The following is a 26,705-nucleotide window of genomic DNA, read 5'->3' as shown; positions in this document are numbered from 1 at the left end:
CGATGGTGCGAGACGGGAGATGTAGTTCATTGAGCGGTTTCACACAAAAAAAAGTGTTACTTCATGACACATTTGAATGTTTTGGACTTGCAACATTATCTTTTAAATTGACACACATCATATGTGTAGTTCGTGGCACAATTCAAACGGGATCTAAAGATAATCTTTCTCTCGCCATTGACTTCAATACATACTTTTTCCGAAATAAGGTTCCATGGAGGTCCCCAAGAAAGGAAGGTACTTCGCCTCTCTATACGCCGTGAAGTTGTTTGCGGCCTGCCAGTAAACCCAAAGCAGAAGAAGAAAAAGTGACGTCAGCAGCTTCATTTGCGTAATCTTCCCTCAGGGACTTATTCCGGTGTGAACGCGATCTGCTCTTTAGTTCAATTCGGGAACTAAGTGCTGGGAACTATACTGCAAAGTACTTGGTGTGAAAGCGGCTATTGTGTTTGCAATCAGAAGAGGCAACAGCTGTACTCACACACCACTCTGTTTAGTTCAACATCATCTCTAAATCACAAGCTTATGTTAAATTTGGTATTCATTTTAAAACCAAAGACACCCTTAGATTAAACTAGAAAAGTACTAAAGGCAGTCATTTTTAAGCAACCTTCGGAAATTCCTTTTTTAAAAACATCTCTTCTAAGGTACCGTAAAGTGGTGTTGAACAACTGCACCAAAGGAGTTAAAGAGATGTACACGGCCAGGAAGCAGCAGTGCCCCAACAGACCTCCCAAAGGACTCTTGGTAACCAGCAGAGACGGAAAACTCACCGCCAACCTGGGAAGCAACATCACCTTCCTGGTCCACCTGGATGAGGTGAGAACACATGGCTTCTTCACTAGCTATTAGTTTAGAGTTTAGTAGTTGGTTTAACAAAAAAGCGGCATATAGATATTTTTAAAAATACATGTAAATATATGTTTTCTACATTTCATCAATTCATTTTCAAGTTGTGTTTCTGGCAGCCTAATGTGTAATACACATTTGTGTAAATTGTAACATTGCAGGATGAACAGAAACAAGAAGCTGAAATACATTCAAGTTGTTTTGGCTAAAAACAGCCATTTAAGGCTTTGAGACCAAATCAGTATAGTTGTGGTGTGTAGAACTAAAATAATTACCTTAAATAAGCTAGAATGTTCTTTAGAGGGGATCTACAGAGTCAGGTGGGGCTTACACTTTTTTTTCAAGCCCTGAAAACTGTTTAGAAAAAAAGTTGAGTTTCTTTCTGTGGGAATGAACTTTTTCTAAACTCTACGAGGTTAAGTCCAAGTCAAGTATTTACAGAAGTTATCCTTTCCTGAGGCCCTGTTGGTAATAGAGAGGTTTCTGAGGCAGGTCGTTCAGACGTCCTGGTCAGGAAAGCCCATGTTCACCATGGTGCGGCTATACTCAACTGGACTCAACTCAACTTACCGTTGGGACCACGTCGGACCCAGTTTAAATCGCACAAAAACACAAAAGAAAGACTGAAACTTTTCAACCAAAAAACAAACACTGCACTTCGTCATCTTTAAGGCCGTCTGACATTATTTTATTTTAAGATACGGCTTATTTGAATTATTCTGATAAGCAATTTCAGACATTGAGTGATATGTTCTTTTTTGAAAGCAAATTACTTCTTAGGATAGCAGACTATTGCTAAGGACCCTCTGTTCAAATGGGGCTGCATGTTCACTCATATCAATCTGCAGGAAGAAGTCCGGTCAATTTAAGTGAGCTGTTGACAAAAAAAAATTAACTTTCCTCCGTCACAGAACATGGAATACTTTCAGAAAATATTATTTGTTATATAAATGTGGAAAGCACAAGGCTTTGGATTGAAATTGGCAACACTTTCCCCAGTATAGAAAAGAAAAAGGAAACACAAATAAATAAAAGCAGCTAAAGAGAAGGAGCGACTGGCGAGAGAAAAATGCTCACTGTTAACAGTTGTTTTTCATTTAAAACCGCTGGGCATGCGCATGATTTCCATGGAAGCACTCGTGACAATTTTCTGTTTTAATGTCACCATTTAATACTGGCCAAGCTTGCTGAGAGCCAAAAACTAAAAACAGGGCATATACAACCCACATCTTTTCCGAATGGTAAACCAAAAAAAGGTTGGTCGAGTAGAGCCTTACCATGCAGTGGAACGGCAGCAGAACAAACTACAGGGTGTGGGGCATCAGTAGCATAAGTGTTCTCCTGACACTGCAACAGCTCGAGGTGATAGGTGTCCCCCGACACTTGTCCAGACCCAGTTGTCATATAGCCGTGTGATAAGTCTAGGAATCGAGGGCATTTTCTTTCATTATTAAGAGATGGATGAAGGGACAGAGGGAGGTTGGTGGCAGAACAGAGTAATAAAATAAGAGGATAACAGGGTAAAGGATCCTTGTGGAGTTAACTCTATTTGAGAAAATTCTCAAGATGAATTCAAAGTTTAATTTATATTCATGAAGCCCGCAATGGCTGTAATTCTTCGAGAGAGCAAATGCCTTTAAATATTTGATGAGTAAAAGACTGGGGGATGCACATTCATACTTAAAAACAAGGACGAAAAACAAAAAAAAAGAAGTGTTGTGATGTTTGAGATATAATAACATTAGCACGTACATTTGCCTGGTTAGAACTGCCTTTGTATTGGTTGAAGAACCTGTTTTGCAACACAATAATTACAGCTTCATATGGGCTCTGTGAAAGTGACTGACTTCACTAAGAGATAGGCAGAGAAGTGATTGGCTTGAATGATGTCACGGTTTGTGAAACAAGCAGGACCAAAATGCAGATATAAACTGAAACTTCCTTTATTTCAAGGCTATGATATATATATATATATATATATATATATATATATATAGACAATGACAAAAACAGAACACTCACCGCAGAACTAGTCAGGGAACAAGACGAACCGACCAAGACAGACAGACAACCGAGAACTTAAATACACACAAGACTCAATCACACAACAAGACACAGGTGAGGAGGGAGGAGAAAACACAGGGGCCCAGGTGAACATAATCAGACCATTAGACACACCAGGGAAACTAATGACAAGAGGAAAACACAGGGAAAAGGACCAGACAATAACCCAAAGGAAAACATGACATGGAAAACAGCAAAAACACCCAAACCTACAAAACTATAAACGTGACATAACATGAGAATCGTGACATAACCCCCCCCTCAAGGGACGGATTCCAGACGTCCCAAAAAAACAAATCCAGCAGGGTGGGTGGAGGGGGTCTGGAGGACGGGTCTCGGGCGAACGGCCCGGGGGCAAGGCAGAGTTCAAAAAAGGGGAATTCGGGCGGGCGGCCCGGGGGCAAGGCAGAGTTCAAAAAGGGGAATTCGGGCGGACGGCCCGGGGGCAAGGCAGAGTTCAAAAAGGGGAATTCGGGCGGACGGCCCGGGGGCAAGGCAGAGTCCGAGGAGGGGTGAAGACCAGACAGCTCCGGAGGCCGGTCAGGAGCCGGTGTCGGCAAGATCCCCCATGGAAGAGGACACAGGACCGGCAGGACCCCCGGCAGGAGAGCAGTCGGCGGAATCCCCAACGCGACAGGACATGGAGTTGGCAGGACCCCCAGCGGAAGAGTAGCCGGCGGGACCTCCAATGGGACACGACATGGAGTTGGCAGGACCCCCGGCAGAAGAGTAGTCTGCGGGACCTCCAACGGCACAGGACCTGGGGTTGGCAGGACCCCCGGCAGAAGAGCAGTCTGCGGGACCTCCAACGGCTCAGGACATGGGGTTGGCAGGACCCCCAGCAGAAGAGTAGTCTGCGGGATCCCCAACGCGACAGGACATGGGGTTGGCAGGACCCCCGGCAGAAGAGTAGTCTGCGGGACCTCCAACGGGACCAGACATGGAGTTGGCAGGACCCCCGGCAGAAGAGTAGTCTGTGGGACCTCTAACGTGACAAGACATGGAGTTGGCAGGATCCCCGGCAGAAGAGTAGTCTGCGGGACCTCCAACGGCACAGGACATGGGATTGGCAGGACCCCCGGCAGAAGAGTAGTCTGCGGGACCTCCAACGGGACCAGACATGGAGTTGGCAGGACCCTCGGCAGAAGCGCAGTCTGCGGGACCTCCAACGGCTCAGGACATGGGGTTGGCAGGATCCCCGGCAGAAGGGCAGTCTGCGGGACCTCCAACGACACTTGAGTGGGTTGGTTCGCCAACAGAACCCGGGGAGCTGGCGTCGGACGTTCAGCCAACAGGAGACAAGGTGCTGGAGTCGGCCGGTATGCCGACAGGAATCGGGGAGCTGGCGTCGGACGGACAGCCATCAGGACACGGGGAGCTGGCGTCGGACGGACAGCCAACCGGAGACGAGGTGCTGGAGTCGGCCGGTACGCCGACAGGACTCGGGGAGCTGGCGTCGGACGGACAGCCAACCGGAGACGAGGTGCTGGAGTCGGCCGGTACGCCGACAGGACTCGGGGAGCTGGCGTCGGTCGATGAGTCAGCAGGTGACGAGGAGCCGGAGTCGGGACCATGGTTACTGGAGCCAGCACTGAAGCCGGGACCATGGCTGTAAGGTCCGGTTCTGGAGCCAGAACATGGCTGTAAGGTTCGGTTCTGGAGCCGGAAACATGGCTGTGTGGGCCGGCACTGGAGCCGGAAACATGGCTGTAAGGTCCGGTTCTGGAGCCGGAAACATGGCTGTAAGGTCCGGTTCTGGAGCCGGAAACATGGCTCTTGGGGCTTGAGCTGCTAGCTTGGCCTTGCGACTCCTCCTCTTAGCAGCCGCCTGAATACTCCGTGGACCTCCATAAGCCAGACGAGTTCCAGAATATGACTCCTGGACAGGAGCAGGAACTGGGGCAGAAGCACGGGTTGACTTCAGACGGAACCCACCAAGGCGTATGGTGCCAGGTTGGGAATTGGGAGACATGGAGCTAGCATGCCTGGGGCTAGCAGGCCGGGAATCACACACTGAGAGGAAGTCCAAAATCCAGCCAGGTAAGAATTTAACTAAACCTGGTTTCTCCATTGCCCTCTGGTGTGCCTCAGCCCGAACAGCCTCTCGCTGCTGACCTCTGGACGCTCCCAACCATCGACTAGAGCAGACAGCCAAAGCAACGGTTAACTCCAATATCTCCTGCTCGAAAGGATCTGCTGGGCCCATATTTCAGGTCGGTTCGTACTGTCACGGTTTGTGAAACAAGCAGGACCCAAATGCAGATATAAACTGAAACTTCCTTTATTTCAAGGCTATGATATGTATAGACAATGACAAAAACAGAACATTCACCGCAGAACTAGTCAGGGAACAAGACGAACCGACCAAGACAGACAGAACTTAAATACACACAAGACTCAATCACACAACAAGACACAGGTGAGGAGGGAGGAGAAAACAGAGGGGCCCAGGTGAACATAATCAGACCATTAGACACACCAGGGAAACTAATGACAAGAGGAAAACACAGGGAAAAGGACCAGACAATAACCCAAAGGAAAACATGACATGGAAAACAGCAAAAACACCCAAACCTACAAAACTATAAACGTGACATAACATGAGAATCGTGACAAATGACATCAACCAATTCATGAAAAATTAAAATAAAATGCCGTTCTATATTTGGCTTCAAAGGAAAGAGACACAGGGAGTTTGAGATACTTTATTTTCCTCACTGCCATTTTAAATGGTTTAGAGTTCACAGTATGAATCTATGAGAGTGTGGTGGGAGAAAGAGAATGTATCTACAGTAAGAAAATAGCATTTTCAAAATAGCATGCCTGACGTAGATGAGCTGATATTTGCTTAACATTCAAATTACTACGTCGCAACATTCATACAAATACGTGCACAATGAATATCAAGGGGTATGTACACTAAATTATTCTTCATGCATGTGAATCAGTGCTACATGCACGCTTAAAGAGTTTATTTTCTCAAACAAAAGAAACAAAAGAGGAGGGAATACAAAAAAATGCCTGGATAATATTCAATGAGAACAGGAGAATACTCTGAATCAATACAGAATGCCTGATAGCCTAACTGCATTGTAATCCTTTATATTATTTGTGTTGACTCCTGCCGCCTGAATTCAGTTTTTTTCACTTGAATCAAGACATTTCCACAATTCATTTTCATGGTAAAACATCAGAAGAAGCAGCATAACATGTGTCCCCCTTATTGTTGAAACAAGACCTACACTGTACACAAATAACTGCACGTTTGCAAGGTACACTTTATTTCTGTGGCGCATGAGGATTCCCCATAAAATATTGTTTACATAAGGAAGTGCAACAGATCATTGACGTGGGTTACTATCAGAGCCACATTTACTAGACCCTCCAGAAAAACGCGGGTAAAAATCCTTGATTATGCGGGCTAAATTCCTTGATTATGCGGGCTAAATTCCTTGATTATGCGGGCTAAAATCCTTGATTATGCGATTAAACATGCGTGGTTTTTATGTGATTTTATGCGGTGAAATTTCGGGAAGTTGCGAAATATGCGGAAAGTTGCGAAATATGCTAAATATGCGGGGAAAAAGAATAACAATTTTTTTAAATATTGGGCTGTCTTATTTATTCTCTCTCACACACAACCTGCCACTAACGTTAAACCCCTTTACTATTCAATTAAACACATTCAATGTTTATTTATTGTAAAAGCAATTGAGCTTTTTTAATCACACACACACACACACACACACACACACACACACACACCCCCCACACACACACACACACACGCACACAGACAGACACACTTCTCCGCCTCATTTCGTTTTCATTTACTCGTTCGTTATCTGACCAGCTTCAATCTTGTAGGCTACTCACTTCGTTTCTTGTAGCCTTCGAAAGGGTTTTGGAGGTTGGTGCCTCGGTGAACGTTGTTTGGCTTTCTTGTCCGCAGCAGCAGAAAGCATTTTCGAATGTTTGAATGAATCAAAGTGGGTCGTCACCGTCGATTTTCTCTTATGCTCCAACAAACAGTTGCACGGGGTGCAGAATAGTTTCCCCCCACTTTTTGCCCGGTCTTTAGTAGAAATGTTCGTCGGTAAATGAGCTGGATTAGATTTTTTTCATCTTGGTGTTTTCTCTATCGTGTGAGCTCCACACGTTCACTCTATACAGTGTTGTTTACATTCTGTGATGCGCGAGCTGATGACGTCACGTCAAGATGAGTCAACTTTTTTTTCTCTCAACTTTGTGTGGAAAAATGCGGGGATTATGCGGCCTTTTGATAAATATGCGGCCTTTTAAAAATCTGCGCCATTTTGCTGATTATGCGGTAAATTCTGCGATCGCAGAATCGCGTTTTTCTGGAGGGTCTAATTTACACGTTTTGATTCCCCATAGAGGTTGGTCCCATTCAACTGGGAGGTTGCTCAATCACTAGTTCAGCAACTATATGTTTCATATTTCATAAGAGCATTCTTTACAACACACACATAGGCCTACAGCTACGTATTTGTATGTGTATCAGTCTGCTCTGGTTGGTTAGTTACCCGGCTTTGTTGTCATCCACTTGGAAATGTCCAGCCCCTTAGTGTAACAAATAAAATGTGTTGGCCAATAGAAGGGCAAGTGTTACATAGTGATGTCATTATGTTACAGAAGTAGACAAATAAGTCTAATGGAGGTGTTTCAGGCAGGGGTGGGGGTGTGTGGGAGAGAAACCCCCCTTTGGAGGGAGCTTTGGGATTGTAGCATTTGCAGACGATTTACATGCACAACAACGTACCTAACACACTACAGAGAAGGGAAGACCTCTTAAAGCATAATACGGCCTCTTTAAAGACTTTCACGTGGGCTGAAGACACGTCCCCCTCAGTGAGGCAGATGTGATAGCTGCCTCCCATGGTGCTTTTTAATTGCAGATTAATAATTAGACCAACAAGCCTACACATATTTACACATACAAATAAGGACTTTGAAAGGTTAGGACATAATGAGGCAGTGAAGGGGTCTGCAGACATGACGTTGGTGACATTAGCTTAGTGAACCCGTAAATGTTGAATACACCAAAGTTGTATGTTACAAATGTATAGAACGGGTCCCCAGCACATAGAAACTTCCCAATACTAACTTGCATATGTTGGGCAATTTGCATAATTAGCATAAGTAGTGTTCATTGAAATGAATGGCATTATGTAAATAATAATAAATAAATGACTTGATCGATTGGGAACATTTCTCAGTGGTTTTGTGGGTTATTGAAGATGCTGAGTCCATTTCTGACATTATAAGGATACAAAAATTGCAGTGGCCATATTTATACTTTCTATGGGCTGATTTTGATTACCATGAGTAGTGCTGCGACCATTGGATATAGAGAGCACAAAATGAAAATGATTGCCTGTGAACAATTATTTTTCAAATAAATAAACAATCTGTCCAATCCAAATGAACCAAAGTCCCCTAAATCTTTCCAATAGACCCAAAACTCATCTAAATCAGTCCATCGGAGTATAAATATAGGCATTTTTTGGGTCAAAACCAGATCCTGATTGTTTTCCGTTGGAGTATGACAGACCGTACGTCCCTGCAACAGATCACAGATCAGATAGTTACACAGAATTCTCACCGGCTTCTCTCTTGGTTCAGTATTATCATGAATCAGATTTGGCATCACTTTAGCTGGCACTTCCTAAATAAGTATAGCTTTGCCTGCTCAGCGTTTGAGTTGGAGAGTGGACAATGGTGAGAGCTTTATTTTCCTACTTTCATCAGGAACACATTCGTTTTGATTTCTAGAAAAATAATTTCAGGACATTCTTTGTGCAGTTATTTAAGGTTTAATAATAGATTTGTAATTGTTCCCTTAAGGTAATACAAATTGAAAGGATATTCTTTTGAGCATTGAATTGTCTAATTTTAGTCCTAACCTTTTGTGTGGCCATCTCTACATTACACAGCTTTCCCACTTCAGCAATCAGCAAATGGGGTAGAAGTTTAAAAGATGCGCACAGTAGTTGGATTCACTCAATGTGATCCGCCTTACAACAATTGTTTTGTCTGTTTTACATTGTTATCAGCCTCTTCTTGGTTTCAAAGTGTAGTCAAATTTGTGAAAAAATATTCCGCAGTTGTTCTTGCTCATGTTATCTTTCTGTGAAACTTATTTCTGCCTCAGTGGAAAAGCTAGATGGAATCTCCCGCTGGTGTGTTGTGATCATCATCGTGATGGAAGATGACAGACTCAACCACTGAGATTTCCAAAAACCTAAAATATGAACTGAACTGCTCATTTTCAAACTCTATCTTGTCATCATTTTAGATTTATTCTGACTTGTTTGGCTATTGGCAATAATTAGTGAAACACAGTATTTCCCATGAGGCATAGGCAGTATACCTCCTTTTATGTTTGACAGTTTTGAAAGTCGAGTGTATGCTTCAATTGAAAGCTATCGAAATGTAATATTTAAATCTGCATTTGTTTATATTTTCCATTATCTTTTCGTCACTTGGCTAACATATTTACACACATATTATCACCTCTTAAAATAGTTTAGTATGTTAGCAATTAATTGGTTGTTATGTTTGGCAGTTATTTGCCATGTGTCTCTAGGCACAAAATAGGTCAAGAAGAAATCCAAAGAGCCACTGCTTCTCAAGACAAAATGTACACTGTGTGAGCACATACTCTGACAATAAAGCAGCAAAATGTGAACAGAGCGAATAACATTCAAATCGAAAAGGTTTACATACATACATTCTATCACCAACTGCAATACTTCAAACAAAGGGGGAAATATGGGGGGAAAATATACATATACTACATTTGAAAAAATATTGTCTTATGTTACATTCATATTAGTTTATTTCTCAATTGTTGAATAAAAAAAAACAATTGTGATTTTTTTTCAGAAAGGTTTTTTTGTACAAATATCTTTTTTTCTTTCAGCCATTTCACAACTGTGGTTAGACATTTTAGATTTTACCTTAATTCCTAAGACAAATTTGCAATTTTCTTTTCTCCCCCTTTAACCTTTTTTTAAAGCAATCTATCCTAAACATGTTATTAACAACTGGGTTAGGGTTACCTATTTTGATAAAGTGCAAACACTAAACTAACCTGTAGGAAATCAACTAGCTCTGTCTTCCGAGGAAACAACCAAGATGCCTTTCCAGAATAATTCCCAACTGCCTTGTCACCCATCACGTTGATTTTGGGGTGGCTGGTTTGACATGCACCTGAACAAAAACTCGCCCTGTGTATCCCACCCGTGTCAGCCCGTACAACACTGATTTCATTTTATGTTTCCCAACACCGATTGTCCCAGTCGTAAAGCTTCAGACATGATGTTTGGATCTGCTCCACTCTGGGAGATCCACGAACACAAAGAGTGACATTTAGAGAGACAGGTCAGCATCAGCCCCATGCAGATAATTGAATCCCATTGTGGCTGAAACAGAGAGCAAAAGGGAATTGCAGAATGGACAGCAGACACCCAAGTAGAGCTGAGTGACACCGGTGCCACCGAGCATGCCAGCTCATTACAGCTCCCAACAATGGTCGGGTTGTCAGACCAGGTTCTTAGCTGTTCTCTATTCTCTCCAGCCACTTATCAAAGATATCATTTTCCAGCCAGAGTGACATGAAATATCCCCAGAAGCTTCAGCTAAACCCTCCGTGATTTCACACTCGGATACACACAAAGAAAGGACTCAGGTAGCCAGGGATGGAAGGAGCAAGAAGGAAAAAACGAACAAAAGATGTATTTGTATTCTTTTATTGTGCGTTTTTTGGCGAACCGGGCATGCAAATGTGGCGTTACAAATGATGATCCCCTGTAGCGATGCGCTACAATGTGCCAAGGGGAGGCTGGGAGTTTATCTTCGCAGGCCTGGGGGGGAGTGAGTGCAGATTTGGTCGCAGTGGCAGCTGGAGCCACCGACACTCGCGATGTGTGTTGATCCTCGGATAGCGCCAGATGTGATTCCCAGAGGAAGCCGCGCAGGCAGCTGAAGAATCAGACACCATGAAAAGTCAAACATGGTGGGGTGGGGGTGCCTGTATACACAGACACATAGACACTTTTAGTTCTTTCTTTGGTCTCTACCAACTTCTGATGGAAATATCTGGCTTTTCGACTGCAAGTGTCTTCACTATGTTCACCAGCTTGTTTTTTTCACTCTCACTTCCTCTTATCAATACTTTTTTGTTGCATTGGTATTGTAAGAAAATATTGATTGTAGCTGCTTATGGCTCAGACTGAAAGCTTACAGGTAGTATCCACTTGGAAAGCATATTTGCCTTAGTGTGTATTTTGAGCTGTTTAATCAGTCTTTTACTTAAATTCCTAGCGTAGCTACAACCCCACCAGGAAAATACTCTGGACCATGTTAACAGGAACTTTCAGCAGCTACATTAAGCCCATGCTCCTGATAACCAAACTTCTGCTTACACGTATGTGTACTCACCTAGAGTTTGAACTTATGACTGAATTTCCCCCTAGGAGAGTCAATAAAGGTTCATCTTCTTCTTCTTCTTCTGCTAGTTTTCCACTCAGTATCACACTCCCTTTTCGAAGCATCTGCATGATGATTGTGTTGCTTATATGTGCTGAGTGTTGTCGCTCATAGCATTTTGTATATGACTGAAGTCCTGCTGTGCTGTATTTCAGGGTGACTCTATTCGCACCAACATTCAGCTGGATTTTGGCGATGGCACAGCAGTGTCCTACTCCAACCTGAGCTGGACTGAGGAGGGGATCAAACACGTCTACAAGTCAGCGGGAATATTCCGTGTCACAGCTCTGGCAGAGAACATGCTGGGTTACGACACCACAACCCTCTACCTGCATGTCATATGTAAGTACTGTCGTTTCAAGTTAAAGTCTTCCCTATAAGTTGATTTACATTTTGTTATTTAAAAACACTTTTAAAGTCCCTTAATAATGATAATACATTTTATTTATATAGGCACCTTTAAGACTCTCAAGGTCGTACAGGATACAAAAACAAAACGGGGGCGAATTACATCACTGATGTGAGTTTTGAAGGAAAGTGTGCTGTCAAGGATGACACCTAGACTCTTATCCTGAAGGAAGGTTGAGACCGAGGAGATGTCGACGGAAATGGAGAAACCGTCAGGTTTGCTTAGTGTGGATTTGTTGCCAATGAGGAGAACCTCGGTTTTATCATATTACATTCAAGGAAGTTGTAGGAGAACCAGTATTTGATTTCCTGTAAGGTGGTTTTGGAAGACAAATAGAGCTGGGTGTCATCCGCGTAGCAATGAAAGTGAATGTTGAATTTACGTAAAATATATAGGCAAGAGGAAGTAGATAGATGATGAAAAGAAGAGGCTCCAGGAGAGAGCTCTGGTGAACACCCGTAGTGACTGGAAATGGCTGTGATTTAAACGTTTTGAGTTGGATGAACTGGATTAACTTCTTAGCAGTAGCAAGGGGTTCCCCTTGGTATCCATTCTCAGGCTACATACAGGCTAAGGCTGCTCATTGGTATGAATTTTAACCTTTTACCCAGATAAGAATGTATGCAACCTTAAAGCACTACCTGCAGACTGGGGTGAAAGAAATATTAAGATATTTTACTTCAATTAATGTAGTATTTCATATGCCACATTTATTATTTTCAGCTCAATTAACCTAACCCTCTCCTAAACCCGTAGCCAAGTGATACAATTATCTTTCTTCTTTTCTTCTTTTATTGTTATAGTTTTACTCAATCTATGTTTGAAATGTTTTTTGCAGTTGTTTGAAAAATAATTGGGCCATCAAAACATTAGGCTTAGTTCTTGTTTTCAATGTTCGCGTTTTGCGCAACCCCAATATGGCGTTTTAGCAGGTGTCATACCATCAAAAGGTTGTCTCTTGTTTTATTTATAAATGTACTGTTGCATAGCTTGAGTTGCTAAAATATGTTGTGTTCCACTGAATGACCGCCAAACTGTTAATCCATGCTAACCTCATCTAAAGTGAACTGCACTGACCTCTACACAGGATAATGTGTTATAGCATCTGTTATAAACACAAACTATTTTGAGGAGGAAATTCAGGTTTCACTGTGTTTAGAGAATGAGAAGTTGGCCTGTAAGGCTACTGCAGCTAATTGCCAGTTATCTGAAGTTACAACTCCAAAATAATGGCTCATTTTTAACACAGCAGAATACAAATTCCAGGATCATAATTTCCGTCTCTATCCAGACAGCAATTACAGCCTATCATCATAATAGTGTAGTAGTGTTTCATTGTAGGTATCCAAGAGAACTATAGAAGCTCCTTCATATTGTTTTTTTGTCTTGTTATTTGCTCCATTATTGATTTTGTTCAATCAATTTAAATGTAAATGTTTGCCATCCATGTGTCAGCCAGTGTGGTCCGTATTCAGTTCTTGTGGCTATTATTTTAGTTGGGGAAAGCCAACATTACTACAATATTTCTTGGCTGAGCATATTTAATACAAAATGACTCTCTCTTTCTTTTTCCCATACACACAGACTCACAGACAAACAAACACTGAGCATCTCCAAGTGGGGATAAAGATTAGTTCTGGTTAAAGAGGATGAGAGCTAACAGAAGCCTTGGCGAGACGAACGCCTCAGACCACAGCACTACACAAACGTTTCGTTTGAGTTTTCCACTAAAGTAGTGTATTTCATCACTCCGTGGCGGGCAACTTTATCCCTGAGATTAGTGTAAAGCAACCTAGACCCCTGTCAGGTCCTTCTTAGTGGGGGGTGGGTTAAGGCATTATCCTAAACGTATCATGTCGAAAATACATGATGGTGTCAACATATTTTCAGTCTACGAAAGAGACTTATTTTTAGTTGCCACTGCCATAGTTACAGATATTCAAGCACCTTATAAATTGGCATTTCTAATCTGTCATCATTTTATACATGTCAGTCAAAAACCTCTTCATTTGAATTGGCCCAAGCGAAACATGTAGGGATCAGCTCCAAGGTATGAATTTGGTGCTCGGCAGGCCTATAAATAAAATGAATTGGCAAAAAATGAATCAGGATAGACTGAAATGACTATGATGTCTCCAGAAAAAAGGATTATAAATTACTAAATTGCCCCAGCAAGCATATTATAATAGGAAGGTAGAACCATTTACCATTTATCAACCTAATAAATAAATGTAATTTAATTAGCATAAATGCAAAAGCTCTTACTGAATGTTTATTTGTACTGAAGCACAATAATATGAATTGTTTTCACAAAGCAACATAAGACTTCACGTTAGGAAAAGATCATTGCCACAGCAAATAAAAAAAAATTCAACAAAAATAGCATAAATAGAGCTTATAAGTCAGAGCCTGCATCGCAGATTTGTTCACATATTACTATACAATTTATATTAAAACTGGGGGTTGTACCATCATTGTTATCAAATGAAGTCTTGTTTTGCATCTGTTGATGACAATTATACCAATCTGCAGGTAGGATTGAGAATGTTGAGATGCCGAGATGTTTGGATGAGATCAACAGGGGGTTTTGAGACAACTCACAGAAAGTTGGTTAGAATATTTGATTATGTTATTGTATATCATGGGGTTGCACAACAAATCTTGTTGTTTCCTTATGCAATACATTAAGAGCATATAAAACAAAAAGTGTTTCTAAAGCACTGTCTTTATCTCTTTCTTTCTTTTTCCCTCAGGTCCAGTCGAGCACGTCCATCTTCTCACTCCCTTTGTGGTCATAAAGAACAAGGAGGTGAACATCACAGCAGTGGTCCTGCCCAGCCACTCACGCACTGTTACTTACTTCTGGTGGTTTGGCAACAATACTGAGGTACTTCTTCCATAACAGCACTCTTGACTTAAGCTGCTTTTAAACAGCAAGCAGGCGCCTTTGTGGCTCCCTCTGCATCTGACTTTGTTGGCCTTTTATTGTGATTATTAGTTTAGGATGTAAAAAAAAAGCACAATTTAAATTAGCAAAAAGTACATCATGGTATAATGTGAATTATATTATTTATGCCGGAATTATGATATAAACCAAAGTATTGGACATTGGATATTGGACCTCATGTGCAAACATGGTATAGTCCGGAAGTGAAAGTTTCACTCCACCAACATTGCAACCCCTAGAGCTATGATTCTAGCATGTCTAAAATGCAGTATTTTTAATCTCTTTAATCCCATAATACTTCAATTTAAGTCAATCTCAGGTTTACTTTAGCACAACATGTCTTCAGCTGTTGTTTTTGAAGGCAGCTGAAGACATATGTTTTCAATTAGCTTTTCATTAGCAACATCCCCATTTTATTTTATTTTATAATATCAATATTTTTGTATTATATTGTTTTATTAATTCATTTTATAGTTTTTTATATTGTTTTGTATTATTGTTTTATTTTGTCTTATGTCTTCCTTTGTTTTACTGAGAGGGTCATCTTCTCCTAATTTAATTTTTTACTGTTTTGTTATCATACCTTTTTGACCTCCTTGGGTTCCTTGAATTGTTATATTATGTTTTTCATACATGCTACATGTGTGCAAAAAGGTTTGATCGTTTGACTAGAAGTTAATTTCTTGCTCTCTGCTTTACATCGTGAAGTGTCCTGTGGCTAAATCAGTTTGAGCTGCACCTAGTGTATGAAAAGTGCCATACAAATAAAGCTTTATTATTATTACTTATACATTAACAGGGGTATAAAACACTGAAGGTAACCACTTGCATAACAAGGCACTCCAAACACACCCTTACTTCAACAAAACGTTATATTTCTCTTGAATAAATCCAAGTTTTAGACCTATTTGTCGCACCACTGATGGATGGAATGAATATAAGGAATCTAGGGTCAACCTTGAAAACCAACCTAAGGCAAGATAGCCAATGTCCAGTGATTCAAGCATGGACCATGTGCTTGAGAAGTGTGACATTACTTTGTACCTGTACCATTTGCTCTTGCAGCCCGTGATAACATTGGATGGGAGTATGGCACACACCTTCCCCAACGACGGGATGCACACCATCACAGTCCAGGTGGCTGCAGCCAACACCATCCTGCAGGATACCAAGACCATAGCGGTGCAAGGTCAGTATTTCTTAAATGTATCCCATGGAACAAGCCTGTACTTCTTAGATTCTAGCTCAAAATGGTGTTATGGGAATATTTCTGAAAACAGTACTTTATAAAAAAATAAAACTGCTCCTACTTAAGTAAAATATATCACATCACTGTTAGAACCTATGAAAATGTGTCTTCATTTGAAAGTAAGTAGCCCGACAGCAAGTATCTGTAAAATGCTTTGATTTATTACCAGTAGATGGGCTGGCATAAAGCTGTGACATTTTCTAATTACCTAGAAGTGCATCTGGTACATCCAGCCAAAGGGAAGTGTAGGGGATATGAGAAACCTTGTCTTTTCATCAAGTGTTAACTACCTGAAACTCAACTTGAGCAAAATGACAGTTTTGGCGCTTCTCCCTGAGAATGTTGCCCCCGGATCGGAGTGAATTAATGGCTGATTCTCCCTCGACTCTCCTCAACAGAATTCTTCAAATCTCTACTTTTATCATTCTCCCCTAATCTGGACGAGTTCAACCCAGACATACCCGAGTGGAGACAGGATGTGGGGAGAGTAATTAAGAAGGCTTTGCTCCAAGTGAGTGAATTTCATTTTCTCTTCCGTCCATCTTGCTGTCTGTCTTCAACTCCTTTGTCTTTTTATTTCCTATTGTCTTTCTCAACCTGCTCTTTCTCAATTATGTCCTATACCCCTATTACCTTTTCTGCCCACTCCTCATTGGTGAGGCAAAAAAAGATTGCCCTTACCCAGTGATTCATCATCAGAGAGGTGTGAAGACCCCTCTGCTTTCCTTCTCACCCAAGATGACTTCATGAGGTTGAAATCTTTAAATCTAAAAGTCGGCAATACAAAGTTATTGTAAATTCAAGCGTGGCGGCTTCGGAGGGACCTTTTGAGTTACGAAATCTGTCACGGTATATAATGTGTGTGTGTGTGTTAGCGTACTTGAACGTACTGCAGGGGGGTGCATGTAGCCTCGCAATGTGTGGGCAGCTCACCCATCGTTGTTAAGTGCTACTCAACTCCCTATTCACAGTTCATGAATAGCGGATGCGTTTGGTTGTGCTGCTCTCTTGACCGTCTTACAAACGAGTCGAGATTAAGAGCTGCTGGTGGGCGCTTTTGTAGAATTTTTTTAAATGGTTGAAGGAGATCTCATAAATAACATAGGCAAGGTCCGTGATGTTGAGCCAATTGATTTCCATTTATCTTCTCTGTGATGTCATGTTCGGTAAGACGATTCGGCCCTACAAATATATATTTTTAATCAGTAACATATTTCCCCAGCAATTCCAGAAGAGGGACGTGTTTCTTTTAAATAATTTAGACTGAATCGATGTCAACAACCCTGTAGACTCAAAGGTTTTTTTAATGTTTGAAATGTGCTGAGGTGTAACTTTCGCTCTTAAAGATGCCTTATTATGCTTTTTGGGGTTTTTCCAATCCTGTAGTGTGTTGTATACGTTTTGTGCATTTAATTGGTCTGCAAAGACTACAACCCTGAAGTTCCCTCCCCTACCTTAAACGCCTCCATTGGACTCCTTTGTTTATTTCAGAACATAGTGACATAGTTGTCCATCACGTGTTAGGTTAAGGGGGCGGGAAATAACTGAAACATCTCTAATCTGTGGACCAATCACAACAGAGCCAGCCAGCTAACCAATCAGAGCAGACTGGGCTCTAGTTTCAGACAGAGGGTGAAAAGAGTTGCTGCAGCACAGGCAGTATGAGAACAATAAAGAGCTTTCTGAACATTGAAGCATGGAGACATGTCACAGCAGAGGAAGAAAATACATATATGACCCTGAAAATGAGAGCACAATAGGGCCCCTTTGATCAAGTACTTAGTTTATCAATGCATGATTAAGCTATTACATGATTGTATTCTCCTCTGATTACGGAGATAGTATTAATACTATCATATCACAGTTACATTATTTCACATAACATGTAGTACGTCAAAAGGTATGTGCTAAACTGCCACCTATTTTATCAGCGGAGTTTGCCTTTTTTTTAATTTAATCTGTAAGATGATTCAAGCCTCATTGTTCCTGGTCAAATGTACTTATTGTAAGTCGCTTTGGATAAAAGCGTCAGCTAAATGCAATTTAATTTAATGTAATGTTCACATTATTGTAGTGACATGTTTCAACTTTCTAAAATATGCTACTTTGACTTCATATTCCTAATGTTTATGGGGGGGCATTTGGTGCAGTGGGTTGTGCGTTGGTGTTGGGATCAGGGGAGCACAGGTTCAAACCCCACTGCAGTTAGCATGTCGTTGTGTCCCTGGGCAAGACACTTCACCCCAAATTGCTCCTGTGGGGATTGCCCACAGTACTGAGTATGTAAGTCGCTTTGGATAAAAGCGTCTAACAAGTAAAATGTGATGTTCATGCACTTTTTTTGATAAGTGAATTTAGTCAAGATCTGTTAACTTATGTTCCACTTCATGCTAGCTGATGGTGAGGTTGTATTCCTGCCTGTCATTAGGTTGAAGGCTCCAAGTTCACTGTGTGGGAGTTTAGTGTTGTAAACAGCAATTCAAGCAGTACAACCAAAACAATACTTCATTATGTTAGCAAATTACAACAAAGCTTGATAAAAACTTCAAATGATAAGGTCTTATAACCTCTTGTAGAGAGAAATTTATCATTCATTCTTTTGATTTCATAGTGCATCATGGTAAAACATTGGGTAAAGGATACAGTAAGCTTTTTTTGAAGTTTGTCTTAAACTAAAACAAATGTATATTCACGTTTGCTTTTAAAGAGTTATTGGTTGCTGTTATTAAGATGATTTTGTGTTTACATTACTTATTTTCCGGTACCTCATCTCTCTCCTCACACTAAGCTTGTATAGTAATGGATAAAGACAAATACTGTGTTATAGATAGTTCCCTCAATAAACCTACATGGGGTTGACCGAACATGAACATACATTGTAAGGCTATCCTTTGGTCATACAACCAGGGTTACAATAAATAACCATCCTCACAGATTTTTTTTGAAGTTAAGTATTACATTGAACAGGGAGTATACATGGTGACTATTCCCCAATTTTTTTTTACAATGTTACTAGTGGCTGGTTTGTCACTTTGCTTTATATATTTTTTGACATTGTCCTGCTCAAATCTGTTATGTGCCTAAACCCATGTAAAAGAGCTGTAGATGTGTGTATAAGCGTAGCACTGACACACATTACATTTCCAGACAAAAACATTATCCAAGTTTTGACAGGAAGGTTTATTCTTCCTCTCTTTCGGTATGGTTGAGAACTCTTACTTTAGACAGAGGCCAGTCCACATCTGATGGCTTTTCAATATAGTAAACAACTCCCAAACGATAAAACACGAGATGAGAAGGGGGAACAACTTACAATAAAGTCAAGGTCCATTTAACTGAGGCGCTATTACTTGCAGGGCAGTTGCTGAATCTCTCGAGTCATAACTTTGGTGCCACTGCCTCTACAAGTTCTGAATGCACAATCAGTAATGGAGGTTAAATCATCCCACTCTGTTTATATACAACTATCTCCCTCTTACATCCCCTTTAGGTTTCTCGGCTCAAATGCAGACAGTTTACAATGTTCATACTCCTACAGCTTAACTTAAATTTCAATCTAGCTGTCGTATTCTTATTGCTACCCTGAAGGCACCACATTACTGAGTAAACCATTCAAAGGAATATGTTTTCTATGTTCAATCTTGTAAACTATGGTTATGTTGATAACTACCTTTCTCTAAAATTACTAGAATTTATATTTGGTTTTAAGAGATACCCCTCATGATAATTAAAAACAATCTGGATTTCAGACAAAGAGGCCCTATTATGCTTTTTGGGGTTCTCCCTTTCCTGTGTAGGTGTAAATGGGCTGCAAAGGCTAAAATCCCAAAGTTCCCTCTATCGGGAGTTTTTCACTACTAAAATATTGATGACTAAAAGATCTCAACAACAATAGAATGGAATTTTGCACAAGAACTTTGCCAAATGTTGTCGTAGCACAGCCAGCAGCTAATGTCTCAAGAGCTTTGTCATCATTAAGTCAAATGACTAAATGTGTCCAATACTTCACCAAATACCTTCAAAGGTTATGTCCATAGATATACAGCGATATACTCTGGGTATAGTGCTGATTTGTCATTGTAAGCATGCTAAGACAGTTAAAGAAGATTCTAAGCATGTTTTCCTGCTGTTGCTAGCATTTATGTCAATGCATGCTGCCACTGTGAGTAAGCTCAAACGCTAGATTTTTCTTCTGTTGCCTAGATATCACATAGAATCGCTTCTGGTACTTAGAACATGCCCTAAAGAAAACGTTTGCACATGCACACAAATGGACTGTATGTGTAGAGGTGGAAACCTTTAAGCATATGCACAGTTACAGTTCTGTCCTCAGCCCCTCTAGAGTTATCTTCTTCAAATAATATCAAAATAAACTTGCAAAATATTGAACTGTGGGATCTTTGTATCAAACTAAATTGAGCCACACTTCCCTGCAGCAGGTAACCTCCTCCTCGCTCAGTGTCTCACCTCTCTCCCTGCTTGCTATTTCAGTCTGATGTTTGTCTCCAGCAGTAGATTTGCACAGCACTCGAAAGCAGCCTGCCAGCTTTTTTCTGAACTAATGACAGATTGCAATGAGAACAAACATGGTCAAAGTGTATTGATTGTTTTCAGGGGCTATTGCCTCTTTTGTCATCCTATTTACTTTATCTCCCCCTCTGCCACCCAATGCCAATGATACCAATGATAGCCATGGGCAAGTCATGCCCATGGCTATCATTTGTCCAATACTTTGGTACTCAAATAGGGATTTCAGTGCTTGATAATTGATGTGCTTTGGCTTTAGCCACTCCATTGTCCACCTCAGCCACTGAGAAAAACATAAAAACATCACAGGCTCTAAAATGAAGAGTGATCACCACCCAGGCTCTGCATCCCTTCCATCAATAAACTGGTTAAGTGCTGAGTGCCGAAAAAGGTTTTCGGGAAAATAAAACAGAAAACATTGGTTTGGCCTCACCTATTTCATCAAAAACCAAAGGAAATTGAGATTTTACCTGAAAACGTTTTCATTTAATTTCAAACCAAATTACTTTCTTTTGTTGGATTGCAAAAGTCTAATTACACGTCTGAAGGAAATCCTGTGAGGACCATCACCAAAATATCTTGCTTTGAAAATTGTGACAGCGTGTTTGAAGCTTTTGTTTATTTATCTTACAAAAAATATATTTAGCAAGCAAATAGAAAGGAAAAGCTTGGGATAGTTGAGTCATAGCTGTTTTGTCACTGTTACATTTGTAGCAAAAAGCTTCTACGTATAATTATGATTGATTTGCCTTTTTATCAATGAATGCTCAATGACATAGGAAGCTGATGGGAATTTTACAATTACAGGTATCCTTTTAAAATATCCAAATGTTTTAAGAAGTCAGGGGATATTTAAAATGATTAGAGTTCATCTTCTGGTAACCATGACTGTCTGTATCATGTTCCAGGACAATCCTTTCATCAGTCCTTGACATTCTTTACTTACTTAATGTTGAAGAAACAATGTTTTCATGCAGAGATTCTGCTTTGGTACAGCTTCATGTAGCACAGTGTCCAGTTGAGAAACATTGGAACTGAACAATATGAACCCTGAAGTGTTAAAGAAAAATAACAACTGTACTGTCTTCCCAATAAGTGATATTTGAAACAGTGGGGTACTAACATGACTGAACTGAACAGGAGGCTGTGGCTCAGTAGAGGGGTGTTGGACTTCGAATCAGGGGATAGCAAGTTTGAGTCCCACTGCAGTCAGCATGTTGTTGTGTCCCTGAGACACTTCACACCAAATTGCTCCTGTCTGGATTGCCCACAGTATTGAGTATGTAAGTCGCTTTGGATAAAAGTGTCTAACATGTGGCATGTAATGTAACGTAACTAGACACAAAGGTCATTATGCATTTGGCACTTTTGTCTCTTTGTATCTACCTATATATCTGTGTTGTTCCAACCTGATCTCTCTGCTGCCAATCAGGGCTAGTTGTGAGTGGTTCCAGAACAGTAGCTAGAGTCCAGTTCTACCACTGCCATCCTTCCAGTGCATTCCGGTGAATGTTGAGTCTATCCAACATACTTACATGTATTTAGAAAGACCAGGTGGATTTACAGTAATTTATTGTGTTAATCTTTATAGATTGCATTCATTTATTTGAGCTGTTTTACCAAAACTTTGTTAACTTAGCATTGTTATAGAATATAGTGATCCGGGGTTCCCATTGCTACCTCTGCAAATCTTACCATGATCTCAGAGAAACAAATCAATTGTCTTGCTGTAGTCTCAGTAACGTCTAACTCGTGTTTTGAAAAATAAACGGAATCATGAGCCAAAGTAGCAAAGCTACATTTTTGATTTCCTTTTTTGTTATTGTTTTTACATTTGTATGTGTTGTAATTTTACACAAAATGTATTTAAAGTTCAGCTCACATTTAATAAAAAGGTTGTAGAAAATAACCCTAATAAAAAAATCTGCCACGCATTCCATTAAGGCATCAAAAACTTTATCAAGAGGGTGTGCTATTTGAAGATGATCCCCAACGTCTGAAGTGTAGAGTGTTTACAGCCACTTCGGTATTTACACCCTGACTGAGAGTTTGAGTATATAATGAAGTGCTCTCTCTTAAGATTAAAAAAAGATATAGATGTACTCCTCACATTTTAATGCAAACATTTTTAACATTTACTTTTGAAATGTGCTATGTAATGGATAATTTAAGCCAGGGGTGGGGAACCTTTTTCCTCTCAAGGGCCATTTCAATTTTTTCAACATCCTCTGAGGGCCGTACAAATGATTGACCTCTGCTTAAAAATACTAAAATCACAGCCCATTCATTTCGCCTTTCTTTCATGCTGTGCAAAGAAAAAGCAACCTCTTAATCCAGATATCTTACAATGACTCGCATATGCATGCACGTGCACGGTTGTGGCATGACCACCAAAACAGAAAGATATGGACACAATATGTGTACAAATGTATTTAGTTTCCTATCCATGTCGACATGATTTAAGTGGGGGGCGGGGACCTAATCTCCTTCCGGGGCATGCGCCCCCGGGAACATTTTTAAAAGTTAAAAGTTAAAAGCATCACTCTGGTGCACTTTGAGAGCAACATTAGGAGATCTATGGATACATCTCTCAACACCCATATGAAACAGAACTGTAAACAGATTTTCTTTTTCTTCATGGATATTTTCGAAATCACTCCCCTTTCAAACTGTATTCTTGTTTATTAATAACTTTTTTTTTACTGTCATCTAGTATTTTATTATACCTTTTACTTTATTCTCTTATTTTTTTATAATGATGGTGAGGGACTATTTCTGTCTTTACTTCTAGATATTTAATCTGTCTGCCTGTTGACGTTTATCACGAACCCTGACGTCTGTTATCTCCTTTAAGGAATGTGCTGCTGCACTTGGTCTCAGTTTTATGACCGGTCAACTCTCGGTCAGCCTAAGAGTATCTCCAGTGTTCCCAGGTGTTTACGCACCATCCCCCAATATGTGGATTAACTCTCTGTAAACTAGTTAAAAGGTCTATCAGAGATAGGCTGGTCAGATTTGACATGGCAACCCACCAGGGCAGTCAGAATCTCTGGCTGTGTGACTTGTGATGTGAATTTATCCGGCCGATACTTGTAAATAAACATCAGTGTTTGACATCAAAGCTCCAACTCTCCTCGTGTCTCTCTGAGTCCTGGCTCTCCATTGCTGCAGAAGTTTCCCTTACAATGATGATATAAATATGTGCCTTTACCTCACTGGTTGTAGAAAAAGCTTCTTATATTCTTTAGCATAGCTAGCCAACCAGATGCTAATAACAACAAAGTTATTGACTGTATGATCAGTATGACAGATGAACAGATCGCCACTGGGCTTTCAACTAAAGACAAAGCCACGCAAACACTGCGGCATACGGCCTCTTATGGGTACTGCAATTTCTGAACTGCCGGAGCCGCGTTCTGGTGCTCTCCGTCAGAACTGCACCCCTTTCAGACAAGAGATATACCACATGATGACACGTTAGGCTTGTGTTGTGTTCAAGGACCCTGAACTTGTCCAGGAAAAACAGGCACTCACTTGTTTAATTATTTTGCGGTCTAAATTTCTTAAATTGTTTTCTTTTTTGCATGTGTTTATAAATGTCCTCGAGGGCCGTACCAAATGGTGTCGCGGTCCGTATACGGCCCGGAGGTTCCCCACCCCTGATTTAGGCAGTCATTCCTTCCTATGTCCGTTAAGCTTCTCAACACTCACATGTCATGTTATTTATATTTAAATGTTGGACATGAGGGTTGTGCAGCACTTCATATTTTACTTCCTGTCTGTTTTCTTCTACTGTTCATGTTTGTGTTTATTTCCTGTATTTCCTTTTCCTTTGATCTCTCTGTTGACAAAACCCTAACCCTCTTCTAACTTCTTCCCTTTCCTAGTTTTCTGTTCTTGTTCTCTTCTTATTTTCTGTGCGGACTGTTCAGCCATCATGAGACCAACTTTTCATGCTCTCAAGATATATATACATATATATATATATATATATATATATATATATATATATATATATATATATATATATATATATAAAAAAGGGATATTCAAAAAGTATTGCATGGTGTTTTCTGATGAAGAAAAACAAATGTGTTTTTGCCACAGTTGACGTTAAACTGACCAGACTTCTTACTGTGGATTGATATTCACATTTTCCCTCGATAAGAGCGTCCTTTGCAGCTGTCTGCGAAAAAGAGCACTGCTTAATGTCCAAATTGACCAACCAGAATCAAGCATTCAACTTAGCTGCTACATCCACACGCCATAATCTTCACATTGCAACATATTTCCAAAGAACCCTCTTGATTATGGCAGTGTACTTGAGTCTCAGTTCTTCTGCTAGGGATGTGATTATGTTCACAACCAGCCCCCTGCTCTGTTGAGTGCTGTGCTTCCTTATGTTGCAATACATATATAACATTCACACAATAATCCACTCCAGGGGGGTAAGCTGACTGGAATAATGTAATTGTCTGATTTCATGGGCACAAAACAAATTCATAAATTGATGAAGTTATTTGTATAAATCACTCTCACAGTGCATTTGTCTGCATTATCCCAGGTGTCGGACTTCCCAGAGGAGCAGCTCCTGGTAGCCGTGTTCCCAGGAGTCCCAACAGCTGCCGAGCTCTTCCTGTTACCCCACAAGAACCAATCAGAGGGCAAGAAAAAGAGTGAGGAGGTGCTAGAGCAGGTATGGGGGACTTTATTGAAAATATAAATTATTACTTGAAATCTAATCAAAAATGTTGCTGTTCACAAAGCAAAACAAGACTTATTTTAATGTAGATAACCATGTTGTATGTGTTTAACAGGTATCCGATGTAATTGTAACCGCGCTGAACCAGAACTTGGTGGAGTTTGAGCTGAAGCCTGGTGTAAGGGTGATTGTGTACAACACACAGTTAACACTTGGTAAGAAGCATTTGCTTTTATTGACATTAAGATATCAACCCTAATTGTACCTGGCATGGGTCATTTAAGCATCACCTATAATTGTATATTCTTAATTTGGAAGTCCCAAAATACACAACTGTAAAAATGGTCATTGGACAACATGAATGTTTATTTGCTCCACTAATTAAAATTCCTGTCAGTCTGCCGCCTTTCCCAATAAAGAACACAGGGGAGTATGACAGGCTCGGGGTTGATTTTAAGAGGAGCTCCTTGAGACGATCTTTTATGCCTGCCATAAAAAGCTGAACATCTGTTCTATTTCTTGCATCGCCATCCAACCACAAAATAAGTGTTACACTGAGTATAATTATGTTGATTATTTAGTCCTTGAGAAAGAACACTATACACTTTTATGGGAAAACATTTGTTAAGAAATGCTTGAGAAATCAACAGCGTCTGGTTCTAAAATGCTGAAAATAGGTGGTCAAGATTAGAAACATTTAAAGGTGACCTATAATGCTATATTTGAACAATATATTGTAGGGCCATACCTATATAAAGTATATAAATATAGTTAAAAAAACAAACAAAAAAACAGATCCTGCATTTTAGCCATGCCTCATTTCGCTCTACAGTATGTGCTCCTTCTAGCCCTGTTTTGGCAGGGGGATGATTCTGTGAGCTGCAGCTGACCACGCCCCCCTGCAGGAGAGGGGAGCCAGCTGCTGGGCTGTCAGAAGAGGGGGAGAAAAAGAGATCTCCGTGCTCCGTGTTTTATTCTTATATGATTATATAGAGTCATTATTCATTTGTTTTAAAGCTCAATAAATAACAAAGAAGACCTTTGACCGGCACTTTTCTAATTTTGTCCGGAAGATTTAAACTTTAACGGACATGTTGACCGGCAAAAAAAAAATCGAACTGAAACTCTGCCGCACGGTCCCCTTGTTCCTTGGAAGTGGCGGAGAGGTGGGTGTTTGTCATCTGCTGGTGGCAAACCGGAGAGAATTACAGCGAGGGAGGGATTGCAATGAATAACAGCAGCAGGAGCAAACGCTTGCCTCGGGGAGGGAGAAAAAGAGCCACAGCCGAGAATAAACAGAAGGGCAACCATGCACGGGAAGTCTTCTTCGCTGCTTTTGTGGCAGACTACAGCGCCACTTACAGGCCTGGCATATGTCCTACAGCGTCTTCAACGCTTTCGAGCGGCAATGGCCCCCACATTCCCCTGATCGGTGGAGAGTTGC

At 40.7% G+C, this 26,705-nt stretch overlaps 2 protein-coding genes across 3 annotated transcripts in view; both read left to right on the top strand.

Moving 5' to 3' along the window:
- The window catches only part of LOC307039389 (VPS10 domain-containing receptor SorCS3-like), a 355,063-nt gene that overhangs the window by 312,564 nt on the left and 15,794 nt on the right, over positions 1-26,705 (top strand). For both annotated transcript variants that reach the window (XM_079681402.1, XM_079681403.1), the window contains 7 exons: positions 648-819; positions 11,583-11,769; positions 14,590-14,723; positions 15,849-15,972; positions 16,431-16,543; positions 25,124-25,255; positions 25,377-25,476. In XM_079681402.1, coding sequence (XP_079537528.1) covers positions 648-819; positions 11,583-11,769; positions 14,590-14,723; positions 15,849-15,972; positions 16,431-16,543; positions 25,124-25,255; positions 25,377-25,476 — 962 coding nt within the window. The remainder of the gene's footprint in view (positions 1-647; positions 820-11,582; positions 11,770-14,589; positions 14,724-15,848; positions 15,973-16,430; positions 16,544-25,123; positions 25,256-25,376; positions 25,477-26,705) is intronic.
- On the top strand, positions 4,094-5,256 carry LOC307044935 (uncharacterized protein; the record flags this gene model as incomplete). The annotated part of the gene is made up of 2 exons (XM_079690391.1): positions 4,094-4,529; positions 4,628-5,256. One exon carries the CDS (start codon positions 4,094-4,096, stop codon positions 4,526-4,528), a length of 435 nt encoding a protein of 144 aa, XP_079546517.1. The 3' UTR covers position 4,529; positions 4,628-5,256.

The sequence above is a fragment of the Notothenia rossii genome, assembly GCF_949606895.1.
Source record: "Notothenia rossii genome assembly, chromosome: 1".
Classification (NCBI taxonomy): Eukaryota; Metazoa; Chordata; class Actinopteri; order Perciformes; family Nototheniidae; genus Notothenia; species Notothenia rossii.
The sequence above is the reverse complement of the archived record's forward strand: the minus strand, read 5'-3'. Positions and strand labels throughout refer to the sequence as shown.